Source organism: Melospiza melodia, chromosome 2 (assembly GCF_035770615.1).
Source record: "Melospiza melodia melodia isolate bMelMel2 chromosome 2, bMelMel2.pri, whole genome shotgun sequence".
NCBI classification, from domain to species: Eukaryota; Metazoa; Chordata; class Aves; order Passeriformes; family Passerellidae; genus Melospiza; species Melospiza melodia.
Window position 1 is genome coordinate 61,919,691 of NC_086195.1, and position 21,384 is coordinate 61,941,074.

Consider the following 21,384-nt stretch of genomic DNA (forward strand, 5'->3'; position numbering starts at 1 on the left):
TAGAAAGTTCTACTGTGGCAAAAAACCTGTTACTGTGTTATTTTTGGCCTCTAACCATGTGCCATTCTGTATGGCATATTCATAACTGTAGTTATGATATTCATTAACTGTAGTTCTTCTCTTGTTTTCCACTCTTTTCTCCTCTCCCCCCCCCCAAGGCAATCATTAAGCTGCCTGAATGTATCATTTCAGGAAAGGTTTAAAACTGATGAACAGTAATTTCACATTACTGACCAGCTCATGTAGAATGCTGCTAAAATTACTCCATTTCAGTATTTTTACATTGTTCTACAGAAAAAGCACCTTATCTTTTATTATCTATAATTTAATGTCTTTTTTCCCTGTTCTTCACTTCTCTGACTGAATTGCATCATTACTGGTATTTTCCAAAGTGTTATAATAGGTGCAATTTAACAGTTTCTTAGATTTCTTCTGTAATTAATAAGCATTTTTCCCTGAATATTAAATTATGCAGTCTTGGTGGCATACTCACAGAATTCCCCTGGGTTTTCTGCATCTCTGAAATGGCCTTCTCTTTTCTTTCTGCATTTTTACTGCTTGCATTCAAGTCTTCACTCTAAATGACGGGAGGGATTTTTAATCAAAAGTATGGAATTCTTTATACAGGAATCTGTACCTGACTTTAGGCTGTGTGTTTTTGTCTGTATTGAGACTGAGCTAGCCAATCTCGGGATTTCTTTGCTGCCTGAGGCACAAAGCACTTTGTGTCCTCCCTTCCTTATCAGTCAGGCTGAATTTACCTTGAGTTCAATCTCCAAATCTAGGATTTTAAGGCCCCCACATTGGTTGGACTGCCCTGATGTCAGTGTTGTAATGTTTTTGCTGTGGCAAATGGGAAGTTGGGGGCTACTCAAAGGTTGCTCTGTGTAGTAGGGAAGTCTGCAGCTGAATATGCCTCAGGGGCATAGGCTATGCCTGGAATTTCCTCAACAGAAGTATTATTTGCATCATTTCATACCAGATTCTGGAGGCAAGGAGTGTGCATGTGACAAATTCTGCTTCATATCCAACATTGGAGTCATTGCCATGCAGTTATATAAAGAACATTTACTGCTGTTATTTTTGTTTTCTTATCTGAATCCACTCCATCCTGTCTCAAAAGGATCTATTAATTAAACATGATCACTTTCTCAGTGAGCAGTCTTTCCTCAGTGAAGCTCCTCTTCAAATCTCTTGAGAAGAAACACAGGAAAAAAGTTTACACTCATTTGAATGTGGAAAGGGGAATCAATAAGCCCAGTGATGAGATCCCCCAAAAATATCTTTACTCTGTGTCAAAATAAATCAGTTCATGATTTCTGTAATCCTCCTAAGGTCCAACCAAAGCAGGGACAAAAACAGAAGACAAATTTATAGTCATGTTTTTGGTCTGAATTTTTCCTTCTCTCTTCAAATGCACAACAGCTAGAACTTCGCAAAATTAACTTTAGTAGAAAAAGGAATACATGCAGAAAAACATTCAAAGAAGAGTGATGCACTTCTGACATGGCAAGCAGAAGAACATACTCTTCAAGAGTTACTCCAGTCCTGCATAAAGATTAAACAGCATTATAAATTGTTTCAGTCAGCTGCAATTACTTCCAGATTAGATTTTCCTGAACTCAATATTTCACTCATTTGTCTTTGAAGGCAAATGTTGTTTGTAGGTTTCTTTAACTGATTCAGGCACAAAATATCCATGGATTTTGAAAGGAGAAAACAAAAGGGAAATTTTGAGAAAGGACTCTCTCTCCTGGTTTAACAGTCTCTTCTTTCTGAAATATTGTGTGTTTTAGCACAATGGTTGAGAAACACGTGACCCTTCAGTACTACTCACCTTTATCTCCCAATTCTCATGAAATTTAGCTATTTTGTTAATCTTCATTCTGGTACAGATGATGTCTCAGTGAAAGATCACTAAGATTGAGCTTGCAGTGTCTACCTCTGCAATTACTTCTATTCCTTTGAAGGTAGAAGCACTGAAATTACTGTTCAGCTAGTAACCCCCAGACCTTGTCTCTTTGAGAGCTGTACCTTGGTTTTTATTCTTTCAAAATGCAGATTTCCTTGGGCAACTCATGAGATAGAAAGAATTGTTTAGTATTTACTTACCTAGATTTGAACTTCCTGTCCAGTTCCTCCCTGGAGTCCTCAGTTATTATTTCCTAAATTAGTGGAGAGAATTGTAGGGCGGTTTGGCCTCTTTTTCCATTTCTAGAGAGGCCAGAGGGAGACCAAAAAGTAACTAGTTTGAATTTTTCTTTCTAAAATCCGCCAAACTCATGTTCGTTCTAAGGAATACAGGGCTGTCTGTGCTGTAATCTTTGATTTCCTGGCCCCACCTATGGACAAATGAAGTTTATGTACTATTCACACTGTCAGGCTTATCCATCCTGGATAAAACTTGTCTCTTAGAGACTCTGCTGTACAAGTAATCAGGGGGCAGAGTTGGTGATCCTTCTAGTCCTATCTGATGCTGTTACTCTATAAATAACAAATGACAGTAGTCTTTGCCTGCAAATTATAATGATAAATGGGGGTTATTTAAAGGAAAAAAAAGGCATATTGATATTTATTTGAAAGTAATGGAACTTTCAGCAGCTTTCCTTATAAAATGAAAACTTAGCTTTTTATTTATTTAAGTCATTAGAGGTACGACTTCAGTCTGAAGTAGAAGACATCATCACTCCTGAACCAGAAACAAATCCTCCATTCCCAGATGCCTCCTCCCAGCTTCCTTCTTTAAAGAGCCTTTCAGGCAGTACCAACACTGTAGCATGTGAAGGAACAATGAAGGACAGTATCCCATGTCTTAGGTAAGTTTATGCCATTGTTTAAATATTGATCTTTCTAAAAAGCATTCTTATTATCTGTTAGTCAATCCCTCAACTCCCAAGAAAAAGAGATTTCTTGTATGTATGTGGCACAAAATGAGAAGAAACAACAAACAAAATAACAAAAATAACAAAATAACAAAAATAACAAAATAATTAAGGCAAAATTATCAACAAAGGATTTTTAAAAGGATAGAAGTAATTGTGAAGAATATAAACTGTTATAGTGAAGGTTTGACTGTCATTTTCCAGTGTGATCTAGGAGTACATCTTCAAGGAGTTTCTGAGGGTAGTTCATGAAGAAACTTCTATAAAAGCCAGCATGTGCAAAGCTTTCTCTCCTTGATTAATTAATATACTACTAGATTTTTTTTTAATTAAAGAACTGTATGCATTTTATGGTGTGTAAGGCATGGAAACTGTGTTCATACTTATGAAGCATTCTTTAAAATGTATAATCATAAAACAATTGCATTGTATGGAAGTGTATATTTGTTTAATCTTTGGGAAAAAAGCAAATTGTTTTCTGCTAAAATACATTGTCACTGTTTTGGAGTAGATTAATATGTTCTTATTATTAAGGCAGATAATTATGGATTTGAATAGCTAAAACAGTAATTCTGTACAAAACTCTATAAAAACTGTAATTTTCCAGCAATTAGAGTGCATTGCTGACAAGGATTGCTCTCGTTTTGGTGAATTCATTATTATTTTGGTCCAATTATTATTAAATCTTTTAAATGCCTCAATTATTTCAGAAGCAGTTAAAATGAACATTTCCTGATTTGCTACTTTGGGCTGCTTGGCTCCTGAAAATGGCATTAGCATTTAAAAGCAATATTGTGATATTGTCTTTGTAAAATTAACAGTATTTTTTGGCATTCTGTTCATTTGTCCATCTCATTCAGTCAGGCAGTTGAACTTCAGACCTCAGTTTAATCATTAATTTGAAGTATGGAAATCAACAGAAGAGGCAGAGATTAGTTATTTAAAAAATCCAAATGTGAACTCTATTTATGACATTGATATCAGGAAGAATGCAATCATTTAATCATTTCACTGGCTAAGAGTTTTGCTTAAGAGATTCTTACTTGATTTTGTCTGTGAAAGAAAGGAATTGTTGATGTTGGAGGCAGAAAAGTTGTAATGAACCCACAGAGGTTCAGCCTGTTACTTTTTAGAAGTTTTCTTATCTCCAATAATCTCAGATTAAGCTGGCCAATAGATTTTTGTCAAATTTTAGACAAGGGAACTATAGTCTTATTTTGACTGAGAAGTGATTTTTCAAAGTCAGAGTAATTATACCGCTAGAACTGCTGGCATACTCCTACATTTAGATAAAAATATACTTATGAATGCTATTATCCTTCTCAGGAAAGACATACAAATATCTTCACTTTTCCCCCAGACCTTAGCTGGGTCCATAGGCCTTGTCTGTCTAAGAGCTTCTGATCTAAACAGAATTATGGTGGTAAAATGAAAGTAGTGCTGAAAACACTGGAAAAAGCCAGAAAAGACCAGGGTGTTGCTGTTGACTTTATATGCAAGTCATTCAGGTGGGCAGCAGGATAGAATCTAAAATAGAACAACATTAATGTAAAGCTGCCAGCAGCTGCACATGGAGGGTGAGTGCACAGCTTGAGCTATATTGATAATGCACATAAAATCTTGCACATATACCTAACTGGCTCCATTATGTTTATTTTCATGTCTGCTTCTCAACGTTTTTACAAATGAATGGCAGTCCACACTACCCAATTTTTTCTAGCCAGAAGTCAGAATGACTGAATGTATTTGTGTCTGTGAATAGCTACTAGGAAGAAAGTAATTGAAGGGACTGAAGTAATGAAAACTTGGCACTTTTCTCAAATCAAAAGTAACTGTTACCAAGAGAGGCAGGCAGCAGTATGGAATAAATATTGTTTTTGCTTCTTTCAGAAGATTTTGCAGTGAAATAGGCAGCGGTAAAAACCTAAGAAACCAATGGGTTTGTGATTATGCAGATAAATACTTTTGATGTAAATGCTGTTATCATAAAGCTGAACCCAGAATGTCAGTCTTTGTTCCCAGACTTCCAGTATCATCCCAAAATTAGGTCAATCAAGGGTTTTGACAGTAGCTTCAAGTAACTCCAAAGTGATAAGGAACTGTGAATATCTTGTGAAAACAACTAAAAACCAAAACTTTGCAACAATGAAATTCAGTGTAGCATAACAAGAACGTGTCAAGGAAATCACTGAAATGTCTACATTCCTTCTGCTCATACTCCTGCAGTCTCTTTAGGCTTTTATTATAAACACTTCAGATAAAAAGCCATCCAAAACAAGGTGAGAACTGAATATCTGCATTACTGTTTGAGCAGGATGGTCGGAGACACAAGAGAAACAGCTCAAAGATTCTTAAGGAGGAAGATGTCACAGAAACATGGGAATGACAACCTGAATCATTAAATCTGAAATTATTTTACTCCATTATTATAGTCTTTCACCACCTACAGTTTATTATATGCTTAGAGAAAAACCTTGTAAAATAATATCCATTTTTATCAAAGCAGATCCTCAAATTTATAGTGAAAAATATTTAGAGGGAAATGTGTTTGCTTTTTCCCCTGAAGTGACAGCAATCCAATAGAAAAGTTAGAAAGTACTTGCAGTTCTCGAATTTTTTCAGGATGCCATTAAAAACACATTGGAAAAGTAGTACCACATTAAAAAACATGTTTTAGAAGATCAGAATTACTTCTGCAGCCATTGTCAGTCTCATGGTAGCTTGTTTAGAGGAAGGAAATGGATTCTTGCTTTGACAGATACTTGTTGGAGCAGCATGCTTTCCTCTTGTGTTCTGCCACACCATCAGTTATCCATTAGAAAATATGGATGGAAAGCTCAACTGAAAGGGCATTAGACTAAGTCCTGGTTCTTGGATTTCATTTACCTGTTCTATATTTTTCTAACATTTTAAAGGGCAGGAGCTGAAAGCTGCAAATGAGGTACAAGATGGAAAGACCACCACTGTTATGCCTCTTAAAGGCTTATCCACAGACATTAGGAGTTGAAGGCCTCCATCACAAAGATACTCTGAAAGATTGTTTGTAAAATATTAAGCTTCTGCTTGCTGTGAAGTTTCTTTGAAAATGATACATCTTTACTGTATACAACTCCTATCTGTAGTTTCAGTTTATCCTGGTCTCCAAGGACCCCTCTCCCTTGGCAGCTTGAGTTCACAGATTTTCACACCTTTGTTCTCAGCACGAATACTCCTGGGTAATCCAGGGCTTGCTTCTTTAAGGTTATGAATAGCATCACTTCAAAAATGCTCGTGGCTATGTATCATATGAACAAAGAAAATGGCAAAGCTTTAGTGCCAGCAGAACACGTCAGAAATTGCAAAACTCTGAGCAGAGATTTGCTGTTGATAGAAAACAATACAAAGCTATTGCCAACTGTAGTGGGTTGAGCACTTGCTGAACTGCACTGTCATGTCTTTCCTACAACAATATCCAAGCCAAGTGCCTGATTACTGCTCCAGACAAATACACATGTAAGGTCTGAAGAGTACTGCAGGGAAAAGAAATAGAACAGAGAGTGTGCCAAGCTGCTGTTAAGGAAATGCATTTAGAGGATAGATGAGGAATGACTTTCTCATAAAGTATACTGCCCTATTTTATGCCTATGTGCAAAGGGATGCAACACAAACACTCTCACCAGTAACAGGTACAGTGAAAATGCACTGACTAGTGGGTTTTTCCTGTAAATTACTACTACAGCGTGAATGTACTAATGACTAACATGAATACCTCAAAGTACTGCTGTTATTGCATAATGATTTCTTCCAGCGTATCCCACATGGTTGTACCACTCAAAAAAGCACATAAAGCAGTCATACAGAGGTGTTCAGCTCTTAGATTTCCCCTTAAAATGTACACCTTCACTACCTGCTTTGCAAGTCACTGAACTTGCCATAATGCAGTAGGAACAGGTGTTAATAGTTACATCGGATTTGGTGTAGGAACCATTCATTCACATAATAGGTGATTATGCTCTTAGAAGTAAAACAGGACTTGTTTGCACTACATGGACAAATAGATTTGTCAAGTCCATAAATTTTAATATGCTCTGGTGGGGACCACTGCAGAAAGGTGTATCTTCTCATCTTCACTTGCCTCTTTACATTTTTCTGTCGTGCTTTGCTTCATAAGGCAAAAGTTCCAAATACACAGAAATGCCCTTTTTCAAAGTCTCAAAATAAAGTACTTTAGGTTTTCTGTTCAAGTTGACAATTCATAATGGTGCAAATCAGTTGTTTTTCATGGCCCAGTGTTTGTTTGTTTGTTCTTATTTTGTACCTCTTCTTCTTAGCGTTAAGGCTCGACCTGTGCGGATGCCTCCTGGCTACCAGGCAGATCTGGTTATCCAGTTGGTGTGGGTGGATGGTGAGCCTCCACAACAGATTACCAGTCTTGCTGTAAACTCTGCTTATGGACTGTAAGTAACTCAGAATTAAGGTTGCATTGATTTATTGTTTATTGCCCTAAAGCACATGTTTTCCAACTATACTTTGAAATTTCCCACCGACAATTAAGGTCAAAGCAAAGTATTCAAAAGATGCTGTAAATCAGATTCTTGGGGGAAAGTTATTTGAACTGACACAGAGATTGTAATATGGGATGTTAAACTGCCATTCTTGCCAATATTTTTACTAATCCTATTTAAAAGACTGAATCTTTTCACATAATTCTTTCCATCCTTTCAAATAAGATCTAATTGCATTTCAAATCTGTAATTTTCAAAGTTATTTTGAAAGGTTCACCAGGGTGAAATGCATTTAATGGAAAATGGTGAAGTGATTAACTGTTAAATACCATTTTTCATTACATCATATTTTAGTTGGAAATTGTCTTCTGAGAGCAGCATTTTTATGTCTGTGCTAATGTCTGCTTGCACAAGAATTGGTGACCTGAAATTGAAAATTGAAAAAGGAGCATTTAAATGCTGTATTCTGGATGGCGATGCAAATGAGTGTGTGTAATTGTTTCCTCAGGTTCAGTTTATTTGCAAATTTTTAATGTTTTCCCTTACTGAGAGTCACCCTGATACATTAAAATGCTTTTCCCTGTAGGTGTTACTCCAGTAAAACTATTGGCTGTAATTGGTGTTAGGTGCTGATTCCTGCTGATTTTCAGTAAGTCACTGGACTCTTTTTAGAAACTTAGGCCATTTAATGCAGAGTTTTTACATTTCTGCAAAAATACTGTCTTCTGGGGCCTGTTTTTTCAAGTTTTCAGCCTGAATTTCTAGACCATTTCCTATTAATGAATTCTAGGAGTTTCTTTTCTTTACCATACCCTGATACATTTGTCACTTGTGCAAATTGTTAGGTTTTCTCCCTTCCAGGTCTCAGACCTCAAGGCAGCATCTGAATGATCACACCATTCTATCACTTGTAAACTATTCTGATAAGTTGTGGTTCTCCTAATGGTCATTGTGGTTTGCTAAACCACTGATTGATTCAATCAAGAGCTTTAAATTGTTTCATTTGCTAAGAGCAATAATAGATTATGGGACAGTCTCCTTTAAAGCACCATAAGCTAAGTACAAGAATGTTTCAGAAATAAACGCATGTATGAATAAAGTAGGCTGATAACCTGAATTTAACTTTCCTACAAAATCTACCCAATAAAGATCTTTTTCCTTACATTTTTTTCTGCAGACTCTCTTCTCTCTGTCTTGTCACTCTTAACTTTTTCCTCAGGCCTATGACAAGGCCTTTCTTTCATCAGAATTTTTGTTTACTACTTTGTCACCTGTTATCTGTCTTCACCATGTGGAGAAACCTATTCCACTTCAGCATGAAGCCTGAGAGCGTGTAGTTTTTGCCACGCTAATCGTAGAATTATTTGGGTCATCTTTTGCCTAATTTTTCTTCATACACCAATCAGTTTAACTAGGTCAAAGGCATAAAATGTTGTGTGTTCTGGAGAGTCTGTTTCCAATATTCTTTTAATTAAATTACTATGATTTCTGGAACTCTTATACTGCAGCCATGAAACAGGAATAAAGTATGATGCTAAAAAACCTTTATTCCCAGTAAAGATGAAAGATTTCAGACACTGCAAAATTTTATTTAATGTAATTGGTTTACTTATAACAGTACCAAGGCTACAAATTAAAAGTATTAACACCTGTTTTATTTATGTTGAAATGAATCATCAAAAACTTCTTCATGTTGTCTTGCAAAATGCTTCAATTACAATTGAAGAATTAGGTTAACCTTGAGGAACAAGGTTAAATAAAAATAATAAATTTGTTTTGAAGTAGGTTCTGTTGTACTGAAAGCGGCGACTGAAAATTTATTACTGGCTCATGGGGTAACAGTTTTCAGCTAATCTGCATATTAATTGTCCAGAAATGTCTGATGAGGGTTTTATGACATTTCTGTGAAAGATACCAACAGAACAGGACATCACCTAGCAACTAATTCTGTTGATTGCTCAAAACTGAGAAATTAATTTTGTTTTTGATTTCATAAGGACTTGGTTGTTAGCAATTTATCTTAAGCCTTGCTAATAGTAATGGCTGTCTAGAGTTTTTTTATCCATCCTCAGAATATTAATGAGCAACTTCAGATTCTTTTTTAAACTCATTTGTTTGGGTATAAGAAATATCAGATCAATGCTTATGTGTGAAATTAGAGGAGTTTAGAAGAATACAGACCAGGAAATTATACATTTTGTTAATTTGCTGACCAGGGGTGTGAATGTTCACAAGCTCTTCTTGTGACTCATGTTTTCGAAAATTATTTAATCTCAGGTAAATAATTTTCAAAGTGCAAATGACCTTTTTTCCCCTAAAATACTAATAGATGAGATTGACACTTGTCTTTTTTTTTTCTCCTCCCAGAATGCAGTAACTTATGAACACATAGAATTAATCCTTAGTCTAAAACCATTGCCCCCATTCACATGAGCCATTTTCTCAAGCTTGTCCAGGTCCTTCTGGATGGTTCTTGTCCCTCAGGCACATCTCAGCTCGGTGCTGTCTGCAAATTTACTGAGGACGCCCTCCATTCCATTGTCTCTGTCACTAGCAAAGACATTTAGCTGTACTGTACTGGTCCCAGTATGGGCCCCTGAGGGACACAAATCGGGGAAAAAATACCAATGGAGAAAAGTCAAAGTGCATCCATAGTATTTCCATAGATGCTGTACTGCAGTCAGTGTTGAGACTAAACACAGTGTACTAACAACCAGTAGAATTCAAGCCACTGTTGCACATGGTGCCTTAATTTGCTAGTTTGACAATTGAGGGAAAATAATTTCATTTTTCTTTATGTATTATTTTTTATTTGCTATATGGAACCTCTTTTTTATAATAGAAGCAGTGTAAGAAAAGGTAGGACAGAAGAAAATTTTCTAGCTACCCTGCTTTCCCTGCACCTCATTACTTTCCTTTTGCATTGTTGTTTTTCCACACACAAATTCCTTTCAGATATTTTGGAGATACATTAAGAAGAGTCAGGTGGAGGTGAGTGCACAGCTCACTTTTAGTGTGAATTAAGTGCTTTTATGCTTCTGTGCAGAAAATTACAGAACCTGATAGCAAGTGATTCTGAATATGATTGAAGATAGTTTGGGTTTTTGAGTTTCTTTGTGGCTGTATCTGCAATCCTTTCTGTCTGGAATTTAAAATTGCAGTCTGATGCAGAAGGGGAGAGATCTTGCCCATAAATCAAACCACCATCAAAATGCATTTGCAGAAGTATTTCAGTGGGGTGTGGAGACTGTTTTAACAGAAATCTCTGCTGTAGATAAGCTGACAGAGTTGGAAGGAAATTTTATAAATGCTTTTCAGATTTGGGTATCTCCACAATACAGCCTAATATATTTCATTTTTCATTAACATTTAGTTTTAAAAGAATTTTTAAATGTATTTGTATTTATATTTTAATTTGTATTTTATATAAATGCATAACCACTTTTTAATATCTGTGTCCCAATTTTTAGTCTTAATTGATATCATTATCATTAGAATTATATTGTTCTATAAAGCAACATTTAGACATTACTGCAATGTGTTTGATTCAGAAAGATGGTAGAAGTTGTAACTGCTTTCTGGAAAATTAATTTAGAAAACAGTTTTTAAAATTTAGGATTACAAATCTGTAAGAAACAAAGAACCTGAGCTTGAGTAGTTCCTGAAGAAAAGGTTTGTGCACTATTCGTAATAATAATTATTATTGTTTTCAGGATTTAATTACACATTGCTAACACTTTTGAGGGACATTTCTCTTTGCAGAGTGGCTTTTGGGAACTGCAATGGTTTGGCAGTAGTGGATTTCATGCAGAAGACAGTCCTGCTGAGCATGGGCACCCTCGACCTCTATGGGTCCAGTGATCCGTACCAGCGGCAGCCCCGCTCACCCCGCAAGAGCAGGCAGTTTGCTGCAGGTAGGAAATAAATCATTGTGCTTATGAGCCTGATATGTTTCTTTGGTTTTTTTGCCTGTGGCTTTTTCTAGTGCTTTTGGAATGCATGACTATTTGCCGGCCAATGGAGTTTCTATAACTTGGCAAAAGAAACTTGACATGCTCTAGATGCGGGCATTTTCTCAGAAATAAAATGTTTTGTGAGGTTGTTTTTTTTCCTTTTGGGATGGAGGTCAGCAAGTAATTCCCTTAGCTGAGTCTGTAAAAAATCAAAATGAGCAGAGTAATAAGAGTAATAAATTGTTTTTCTGGCAGTCACTTGATGTGTAGTTTGTATGCTATTTTCTTTCTGGTTTCAATAAGTTCATACCAATAAGTAAGACTTCAATTTAAGCTTAAATGTATTTTCTGCCAGGAGCTATTCATTTGAATAGTCAGCTGTGTTTAGAGATGTGTAACACCTGGGAGGCATGTTATGTAGGTAACACAAGGAGCTCAAATTAAGCACTTCATTAGTGCTTCATTAGTGAAGTTCTTAATATAAAACCTAACAACCCATTTTAAAATTTGATGCTAAGAGGATCAAGTAAGTCATAACTGTTGTTATGTGTTGTGTACTAGAAATATTAATACTTCAGTAGAGCTAAATTTTACCATACTTTGTTGGTTATCTAAACATTTCCTTGTATAAACATTTATTTGTATGAGAAAAAGTCAGATCATCTGTTTCAAGTCTTTCCACTTGACATATTCCATAGTAACATCCAAGAGTTAGACACAATTATGAAATGTGTTTTTCATAGCTGTGAAGTTTTAGAATTAGATTTTAAAATATCTTTGAAAATGTGGAATTTTAAATCTAACCCTAAAATTATAGAAGCAACAGATTATAGTGGGTTTATGCCATCAGCATTTTCATCAGCAGGCCCTGCACTGAATCAAGTCCTACTTCTCCATAGAATTATAGGATTTTTTTTTTTTTTTAATTGGGAATGTGTTTACACTCCAAAAAGGAAATAAAATCTAGAGGAAAATTTTTAGAATAAAATACAAGTCTTCAGGCCTACTTCTGCTCCTGAAAGACCATTTATCTCACTTTCTATGCATTTAATCATGGCAAGCTTAGTTCCCATCTGTGCCAAGTGTTAAATATGTAAATTTGGCACAGCTGAGGAGAGAAGAGACGAGCAGCTTCAAGTTACCTTCAGCTTCTCTGTCTGGTTTCAGCCAGCCTCACAGCAGCTCCCTAAGAAATGTGAGCAGCTAGCCACAAACAACATGCTTCAGAACTCTGTACGAAAGGTGGAGGATTGCTCATGTAGAAAAAGCTGTTATAAGCACTGTGTCACAGAGGGTTTTTCTCTGTCAGTGGCAGTCTGGGCCAATCCTTTAAGGCATCCTTCCAGCTATCCAGTGATGCCAGAATGGAGCCCACTGTGGATAAATGACCGCTGAGAAGGATTGCAACTTCTAGATTGCTCATAGAAACTATGCATCTAAAAAAAGCCTCAGCTGCTTTCTCACCATCCATCCCACATCCTTTACTTTTTTGATTATTTTTCTTGTTATATCTCCCAATTGGAAGGTAAGCATCTGCTGAAATTTCTTCACCTTGGCTGTTCTAGATGCTGGTTATGATATCACTTCCTTTCACTTTAGACTGTTTTTTCTCTCTTTCCTCTGCCTGCTGCTGATGCTGGTGTACTGGCATGTTCCAAAGACAACTTTTGCATGCGTGGCCTGTCTAACTTTTATCCAGATTTAACGAAACGGATCCGTACTTCCTATCAGAGTAAGTTCTATAAAGGTTAGGCAAAAAGCTTTATCATGATTGGACTATGCCTGACTTAAACCCATGTGTTTGTGCTTTGTAATGTGTTTTTTAAACACATTCAGCATGCATGCAAACTTACTACATTTTGTGATGTCAACCATGCTTATTTTTGACAATTACCTTTATTATACAGAAATTCTTTTCTTTAAAAAGAAAGTCAAAGAGAAAACCTTAGTGTTATATGGGACAGATTGGGCCTTAGAAATTACTTTTCAACAACGTTATGTTCTTGGTGACAGTATCTTTCTTTGGTTTTATATTCGTTTCCATGTACATTTACTAATATGAAGCATTTCTTGTTTTGCAATGGCACTATCTGTAGTTACCAATTAATTCTTCCCTTTTTTCAGAAGAACAAGGTGGCTTAAAAGAGTACCCATTGAATTGGATGCTGTGAAATTTAAAATTTTAATCTTGGTTTGGTACTTAAATATTTGGCTTTGGGGAGCCATCCCATGCCTCTGTTCTTTGATGGGGAATGTAAAGTGGGCATAAAAATACATACATCAAAGAGGGCTATGAAAATTCATGTTCTTAATATCTTTAAATTTTGAGTTATACTGATATGAAATTTAAATATTAGTATTCATCACTGCAGAATACAGTGAACAAAGCTGTAATTAATTTTGCAAAAATGACTGTTCAACAGATGAGCAATACATATCTTAATTAATTGCAGTGCTTATATGTAATTAGGTCTCTAGGATGCCTCTTTTTAAAGTATTTTTCACAGAACAACAGGATAGCCAATTTTATATTAAATATTCAGTATGAGCAGGATAAAAGAGTGGCAGATGTTTTATCATCTCTCATAAATATAAAGTTATGTAGCTATTGAAATACATTTGTACGCTTGCACATCACATTCTGTTCCATCCCTCTAGGCTGATTTCTATGACTTTATTTTATAATAGTTCATAAAAGGTGGTCTGTTTATTTAAAAGTCCAGTTACCAATTCAGCAGTCCATTAAAAGGTTTGGTGTATGGTATTTTAAAGTCAATTAGTCTCATCTTGCTAATTTCAAGTCTGTAATAGAGAACCTGAGTGACAGACAGCAGCCAAATGTTTGGGGGTTTTTTCCCCCCTCTAAAAATTAATAAATTCTAAGGGCAAAAATTACTAGTGTTCTCATTCAGAATTACAGACATAGACCACAGAATCTTTCCTAGCTGAAAATGTATTATCTTGTTTCTGTCTTCATCCCCATAGTCAGAAAAGTCTGCAAAACCTTCCTTGTGAAGTATTAGTCTGAGTTCTAGGCACGATCATTTTTTAACTTCTTTCCTCAAAAATAGTTTGGTTCTTGCTTTTGTCATTTGATACTTATACAGGAGAATATATTGTATGATCTAAAAGATGCAGTAAGATCAAAAACAGGACTAGAATCTGTCACAACCTGAAATATCTTGCAAAGTCATTCTCAAGTTGTGCTTTGTTATATCTCTTATCTGAGATTAATTTTAAAATGGGTATTAAGAGTGAATTTTGGATTTTGCTTACAAGTTTATCTTCTCTCATAAGGCATGATGATGGGAAAAGTAAATTATTTTTGGGAATCGCGCAGTCAAAGCCAATATTATTATGACAAAAGCAGGAGCATTCATGTGATAAGAGAAGCATTAGGTCTAAACTTTTAAGGGTTATATCAATGAAAATGGAAGTTAATGGGAAGATATGAGTAGTTGATTCAATAAAGTAGTGAAGCAGGAAGATAATTTCATGTGGATCTGTATGAGAAAATAAGACTTACAGATATTGAAGCCAAAGAAGAGATTATGGATGAGCAAAATACATTTTTGTTGGTCATTTTAGAGGTGATTTGCAGGAAAAGACAGTGTAATCTAGTGTCCAGCCTAATTATGAGGTTAAAGTGTGACATTCAAAGATGTAAGCAATATTATGTATTAGAGTATAAGAGAAGACAGTGATGATGATAGCTCTGTTCATGTAGTAAAGAGGAGATTTCAGCACAAAAATACGTTGAGTTGATCTTGGCAATGTTAAATTCCTATTTGGAACTATTTCCTATTTGGAAAAGCCTGAATAGATTTTAGAAAGACAGAATTACTACTCTAACTTGGATGGAAGAAATCCAAGTTGAAGATGTGTATTTATGAATCACTAGGGATATATATATATTAAAAACATTATTGCCATGTTTATACAAAATAATGTCTTCAAATACTGGGTCAGAGAAAGAAAGTGTTGATATTTCAGTCTGAGATGTCCTGCAACTGAACAGGGAAAGGGGAAAAAAGAATGAACATGTAAGAGGAAAGAGGCAATATGTTGGAGAAGAGGAAAGACATAATAGATAATGTCAAGGACATCCAATATGCAAAGCACTGTGGTGGAATAAATGTTCTCAATTTTAACCAATAAATCTATAGATAGCTTGATGCTGGTTACATATGTAAAGTGGACTCAAATGCACCCAGAGTGGACTTGGAGCATTAACGCAGCACATTCTCTGGTTTGGGAGGTGAAAGTGGGAAAGGGAAGCAAGGAGGGGAGAAATGTCACCAGTTCTAGGAGTACACAGTAGAAGAGACTGGAATGTAATTGTCCAATCAGGGAAATAATCTGAGGAAAAGAAGAAGCTAAGATGAGCATAAGTGCAGAGCTGGGGATAACTGCCAGGTGTTGATGACTGGTTCCATTTGCTGTAACATCTACAGCCACCTCCCTTTGTAGCAAGACTATATGACAAGCTAAACAAAATGAACTCTCTGTGCTGTACTGCAGAATTATGAGGTTGCTTGGTTGTTGTTTGGTTGGTTTGCTTCTTCAGTTGAAATCAAGTTGTGCGTGTTATTACCTGGTTTTTGAGTTACATGCATTCAAATACTAAAACAAGTACATTTATTGCATCTAGAGAGATAATGTCTGCAGCAGAACATTAAAATACCAAAATGATGCAAATGAATTTGCATCTCCTACTAGAAATTCATACCATCTGTTGGTAGAACAAGAAAATAGTCTTTATGAAGCATCCAAAGTGTTGTCAAATCCAAAGGATGTTGATACATTGCAAAATAATTTTCGTAATGAAGACTTTCCAGTGAGAAGTTCTTGTTCCTCCCTCAGGCCAGTCCCTTGAGAGGGGGTGAGCAGAAGTATGGTTGGTCTGACAGGAGGATCCAGAAAACTGTGTGCTATGAGTCATTGTATATCAGTAATTGGCACTTTAATTCACACATAAGATGCTAATATAGGTCGAGCTTAAGTCAATAGCTATATTCTGAGCTAACTAATTTCCAAAGAATGCATGCATAGATATATATAGGTATATAAACATAAAGAAAATATGGTATGATAATTCAGTGTGAAGATGAGGGATTACGATAACACTGAGTTTACGTATTTTATTGGCTTGTGAATATTTATGACAATTTATTTATAATCCATTTATTTATAAGCAAAAATGTGATGGCTTTGGGGCTTTAGAGTAAATGATCGGTCTGAATCATTCAAACGTACCGATAGAAATTTCAAATTTCAAACATAATTTTAAATTATGGGTTCATTAAAGTTGTTACCTCATACTAGTTTTGATCCTTGAATAAAAAGGAAATGAAAATCACACTAAACTTAGAAAAGTATCATAGGACAAGTCTTTAAAAGTATTTTAATGTCTTATGTGATACATATACCTTTTTGCACTATTTACACATTTATAAGTTGCTCAGACTAAAACCAATAATGGGTATATCTTCTCTCAGGTGGTTATTCACATTGCCAGTCTTGGGTTTTTGCCTTTATTTTTACTGCTATATTCCTCTTGCTCTAGGTGGGCTTAAAATTTGCTGGGGTGGTGGTTTGGGGGGGGCTAAAAATAGCTAAAATATCTTGGGGCACAAGCTGCCTATAGAATTCAAAATAGAAAGTGAAAATAGTTTATAATCGAATTTCAATACCTGTTGTAGTCTCTCAGACATTTGAGGGAAGCTGAGGTTCATGGAAATATTTATACATGGTTAATTATTGAGAATATTTAGTTTAGTTTCCTTAAAAAGGAAATGAGAGTAAAAAATGAGCAGTAGTACAAGGAAAAGCTTGAGAGCTCACTTTCTTATCTCAAAGGGAAACATTTAGTGGAATTAACGGTAACACAAAAAATTTGACGATTATGTGTTTATCCTTTTCCGTGAATGATGATTGAGCAATTCATTGCCTTACAACATCTTCAGAATTTAGAATTTAGCAAGATTAAAAGAGACTTTGGATAAATGGGAGTGTAATGAGCAGAACTCATTAAAATATTTCAAAGGAATAACGATTTATGGCAGGAGAAAATTTGCAAGTGGGAGTACTTAAGCAAATCTAAGTGAGATTAAGCCAATGCTCTTGTGCAGGGCACATGGTACCACTTACACTTCACATGGGGATAAATTGCACTTCTTCTTTAAAGGCATCTGTAGGTGGTCATTGCTAGAGGTGACCGTGGCTTGACAGCAAGTCAAGGTTTGTGGAGAAGTTTACGTGTTCAATATTCTTAAATACCAAAACATGAAATGTATCTTTAATGTTTCATGTTGCAAATTGTGCCAAACATGAAGAAGTCATGGTTTTCTTACTGTGGTTGCTCTTGGGTGGTGCAGTTTGGTGATTTTATTGTTGAGGTCTATAGAAGCATAATTTATATTGAGATGGAATATTGTTTTTATGAACTCCATAGTAAAAAAAGAAAAACCCAAACTATTTAGAAGCAAAGTCTGACCTGGGATTTGGTATTGTATCCAACACCAGTGCTAATTATAAAATGTGTAGAAGATCTTAGGCAAGATGTTAAAACTTACCTATCTCAAATAATACATTTACAAAAGAAACAGTATCAGTTTTATTTTTCAAGGCCTATGCGAAATTGCTCCTGCTGCACCTTGCAGACAGTTCTGCAGCAAAAACCCAAACCTCTAGGTACATACAGAAATCTTGGGTTCAAGTGGAAGTAAGATCTGCTGTACTTGAGAGGCTTCCCAAATTATTACAGTTTCTGAATATTCTCAGAACATCAAAAGGGACTGAACTTGCAATTGATTGAAATACAATTTTTTTTCTCACAGATTCTAAGTGAAATGAAATAAAGACTCAAGTACATTTTTCAAAATAAAAAATACTTGTTTTTCAACAATAGTGTCTGGTTTGGCAGATCTTGTTTCTTAAATCAGGAACAAGTATGTTGTTAATACTGACTTAACAGAGTAAATCAATACTGCTGGTTTTCCAAAGGGCTCTCATCATTATTCTTGCACTCCTGCAGCTTCATTAATGGTAGGAGGTTTTTTTTGTTTTGCTGGCTGGGGCACTGGTTCCTATCCAGTTCTTATAGCAGTTCAGAAATACATTGTAATAAAGTGTCACTACCTACATTAAGATTCCACTGGACTTAATTCTAAGAAAGCAGGACTGGTGACTGAGTGGCAGAATTTTCCAAAACAAGAGTGTATATGAATTTTAGTGGTGAGGGTCTCTGGGCCTCACCTCTGAGGGTCCAGAAGCAATAAAAATTATAACATGTTCTCTTACAGAAGCCATGGTACCCGTTTAAAGCATACTGAAAGGTTCTTGTAGGACGTTTGATTCTCAGGATGCAGCACAAGCAGTGTGTGTGTCAGTCCAGTATCAGGATGACACTAATGTACCCCTGACCTGAGTGCTGTGGGTCCACCTAGCTGGCCTGGGAATGTCTGGGCAGGGCTGCCTATCAGTGCCAGGCAGGCAATGGTATGGAGTGCCAGAGCTCCTGTAACAAGGGTGAGCCACAGGTCATTACAGGTACATACAAAGGGTGCATTTGAATAGCTGTGGCCGTGCGCAGTTAGCCCATGGTAAAAGACAGAGTGAGCTCAGACTTTCCCTCCCCACCATGCCAAAGGCATATTTGAGCCTGGAACATTCAACCTGTGGCAAAGATGGATCTTAGTTTGCTCACAGAAACAAGCTCGAGTTTTTGCAGTACAGGCTAGGATTGCTTTCCTGGGTGCTGTCTTCCATGTAGGTGGAGTTCTGACAAATATGTGTGTGTGTATATATATATATACACCATATATAAAGTATTTTGTCAGAAAATTCAGTGTCACAGCCAGCATTATCAATGCTTCTGTGTCCTTTAAAATGACCTGTCTTGTGTGAATTCATGAAAATTCTGATATTGCACAGTAGCGGTAATCTTACTTTTTTTCTTCCCCTCTTTTAAGATTTCCTCCCTGCATTATGCAGCAGTTGAGAGCACAGAGTTGATTCCACATCAGATTGACAGGGATGAATGAGTTTGAGTCATATCACAGACTTTTAAATTTTAAACTATACTTACTTGTTTTCTTTTGTTAGGTACAGTCACTCTTTTCTATCCCGAGGCACTCGGAAAACAAATCTGAGTTAACAAGAGGTGTGATTTTTTTTTTTTTTTTTTTTTAACCAAGCCTAAATTGCTGCAGTGACAGCCTGATAACTGCACTTATCTGAAATAGATTATTTCCCTCTCATTTCACACCATTCCTTTCTCCAAATTGACTTTAAAGTGCAGAATATCATCAACCAAGAAAGTTGAAGCATGCCCTGTTAGATTGTAACTTAACTCTTTAACTCCATTTTTTCAGGCCTGACTGAACTCAGTGACAGTCCAGTTTCCCTGGAGCTTGAGCGTTGCAAGTCTCCCACTTCAGGTAAAGGTGATTGGCTTCTCTTCCTGCAGTCTGTATAAGCCATTCATGTCATGCATCACTGTGTTTCATTAATCCCTAAGAAGTGAAGTGCATAGTTCCAAAGAGAAGAAATTACTGGAGGAGTGCTTTTTTCATAGCACAGTAAAATCCTAAGTCTGTTTGCTTAAGGAAAAACTTAAATGTACATCTGTGGTGCATCTTGAGGTGAACAGTGTGAAAACATTTGAAGTAACAGGATCATGCAGGTATATTCCTATAACCTCCTATAAGAAGCTTGTTTCTCTGTTTTCTTAAAAGGCTTTTAAAGTTTTTTTTACAGTAGGGAGTCCTTGTAATTCTGTATGTATATATTATGCGTACGTGTACATGAAGAAATTATTTGAAATCAGCAATATGGAGATGGTAAATTTTAGCCATTAGAACCCCAGTGCCTGATTTACATAATTTGTAATGAAAGCAAAACCTCAGATAAAAATATTTGCTTATGGGCCAGAGCAGGGAAATCTTGGCCACACAAAAATGTATAAATGTTTCCCATTTTACCCATAGTCCTTCAGAAGGTGGAATTTGTCCATTCCTAGAGACCTTTTCAGCAAGTGCCTAGTCTACATTGATCTCTTTAATGCAAGTTCACTGTCTTAAGATGGTTGCTAAGAGCTGTTTTCTAGTAGCTGGCTTTTAAATGTTATGGAAAATAAGGAGGTGTAGCTGTGATACATTCGTTTTGCTTGTGGTATGCATATCACAATTCTTTTCCTTGTAGTTTGGTAAGTATTGATAGATTTTTTCCCCTCTTAGTTATGGTAACAAATACCCATAGTATGAATAGTATGCTATTCAAATTCTCTGTTATTGTTTCACATATTTTATGTCATAATAACAGGATACATTAATCTTGAATGAAAGCCACTAATTAGTAATTATAAAAAGCTGAAACTAATAAAAATGTTTCCCTGACATAGTAAGAGCTGAAACAAAACAGCTGCTTTGAAATATGTATTTCCTTGTACTGTTTGCAACCCAAAATCTCTAGATATGGAGATATTCAAGTGAAATGGGCTACAATAATATTGGTATAAAACTAGGAGCTCAAACTCTTGAGCAGGGCCTCAGAAACTCATGATATAGGCTTTAAAATAAAACTTTTGATAGCTCAGTTATAATTAGATTATTTATTGTGAGGCTCACTGGGATTCAACTTTTCACTTTTCTCTTCAGAAATGAGCTAAAACCTTTTCTTTTCACTGAAATCTAAGAGATGACTGACTTGGTAACCATATGTGCATATTCTTAGTTTTATAATGATGAGTGTCTCCTATAACACTTTACTTTTTCTGCAGTTAACTTCAATTTTTCATTCTGCTAGTGCTCAAAAATAGCTTTCTTAGATAAATCTGAGATAATTTGCTCCAAAATTTATTCTGCTTTTTTCTGTTTTGGAGATATACAGCAGGGAAAACATGGCATATTTATGGGTGTTTCCTATTTTAGCACTTTCATGTTGTTTTCCAAGCTATATTTATATTTTTAAAATGTGAAATCAGCTGCAGTTTTGTAGGAAGTAACTATTATTAGAACTACTTTTTAAAACAAGTTTCTTTTACTGTGACTGATACTAATTATT

General features: G+C 35.7%; 1 protein-coding gene across 9 annotated transcripts in view; it reads left to right on the top strand.

Moving 5' to 3' along the window:
* The window catches only part of STXBP5L (syntaxin binding protein 5L), a 180,376-nt gene that overhangs the window by 123,793 nt on the left and 35,199 nt on the right, over positions 1 to 21,384 (top strand). For 3 of the 9 annotated variants that reach the window (XM_063148406.1, XM_063148414.1, XM_063148407.1), the window contains exons 16-20: positions 2,644 to 2,816; positions 7,193 to 7,318; positions 11,129 to 11,280; positions 12,980 to 13,051; positions 19,695 to 19,760. In XM_063148406.1, the coding sequence (XP_063004476.1) occupies positions 2,644 to 2,816; positions 7,193 to 7,318; positions 11,129 to 11,280; positions 12,980 to 13,051; positions 19,695 to 19,760 (589 nt within the window). The remainder of the gene's footprint in view (positions 1 to 2,643; positions 2,817 to 7,192; positions 7,319 to 11,128; positions 11,281 to 12,979; positions 13,052 to 19,694; positions 19,761 to 21,384) is intronic. The other 6 variants (XM_063148409.1, XM_063148415.1, XM_063148411.1 and 3 more) reach the window with 3 other exon arrangements.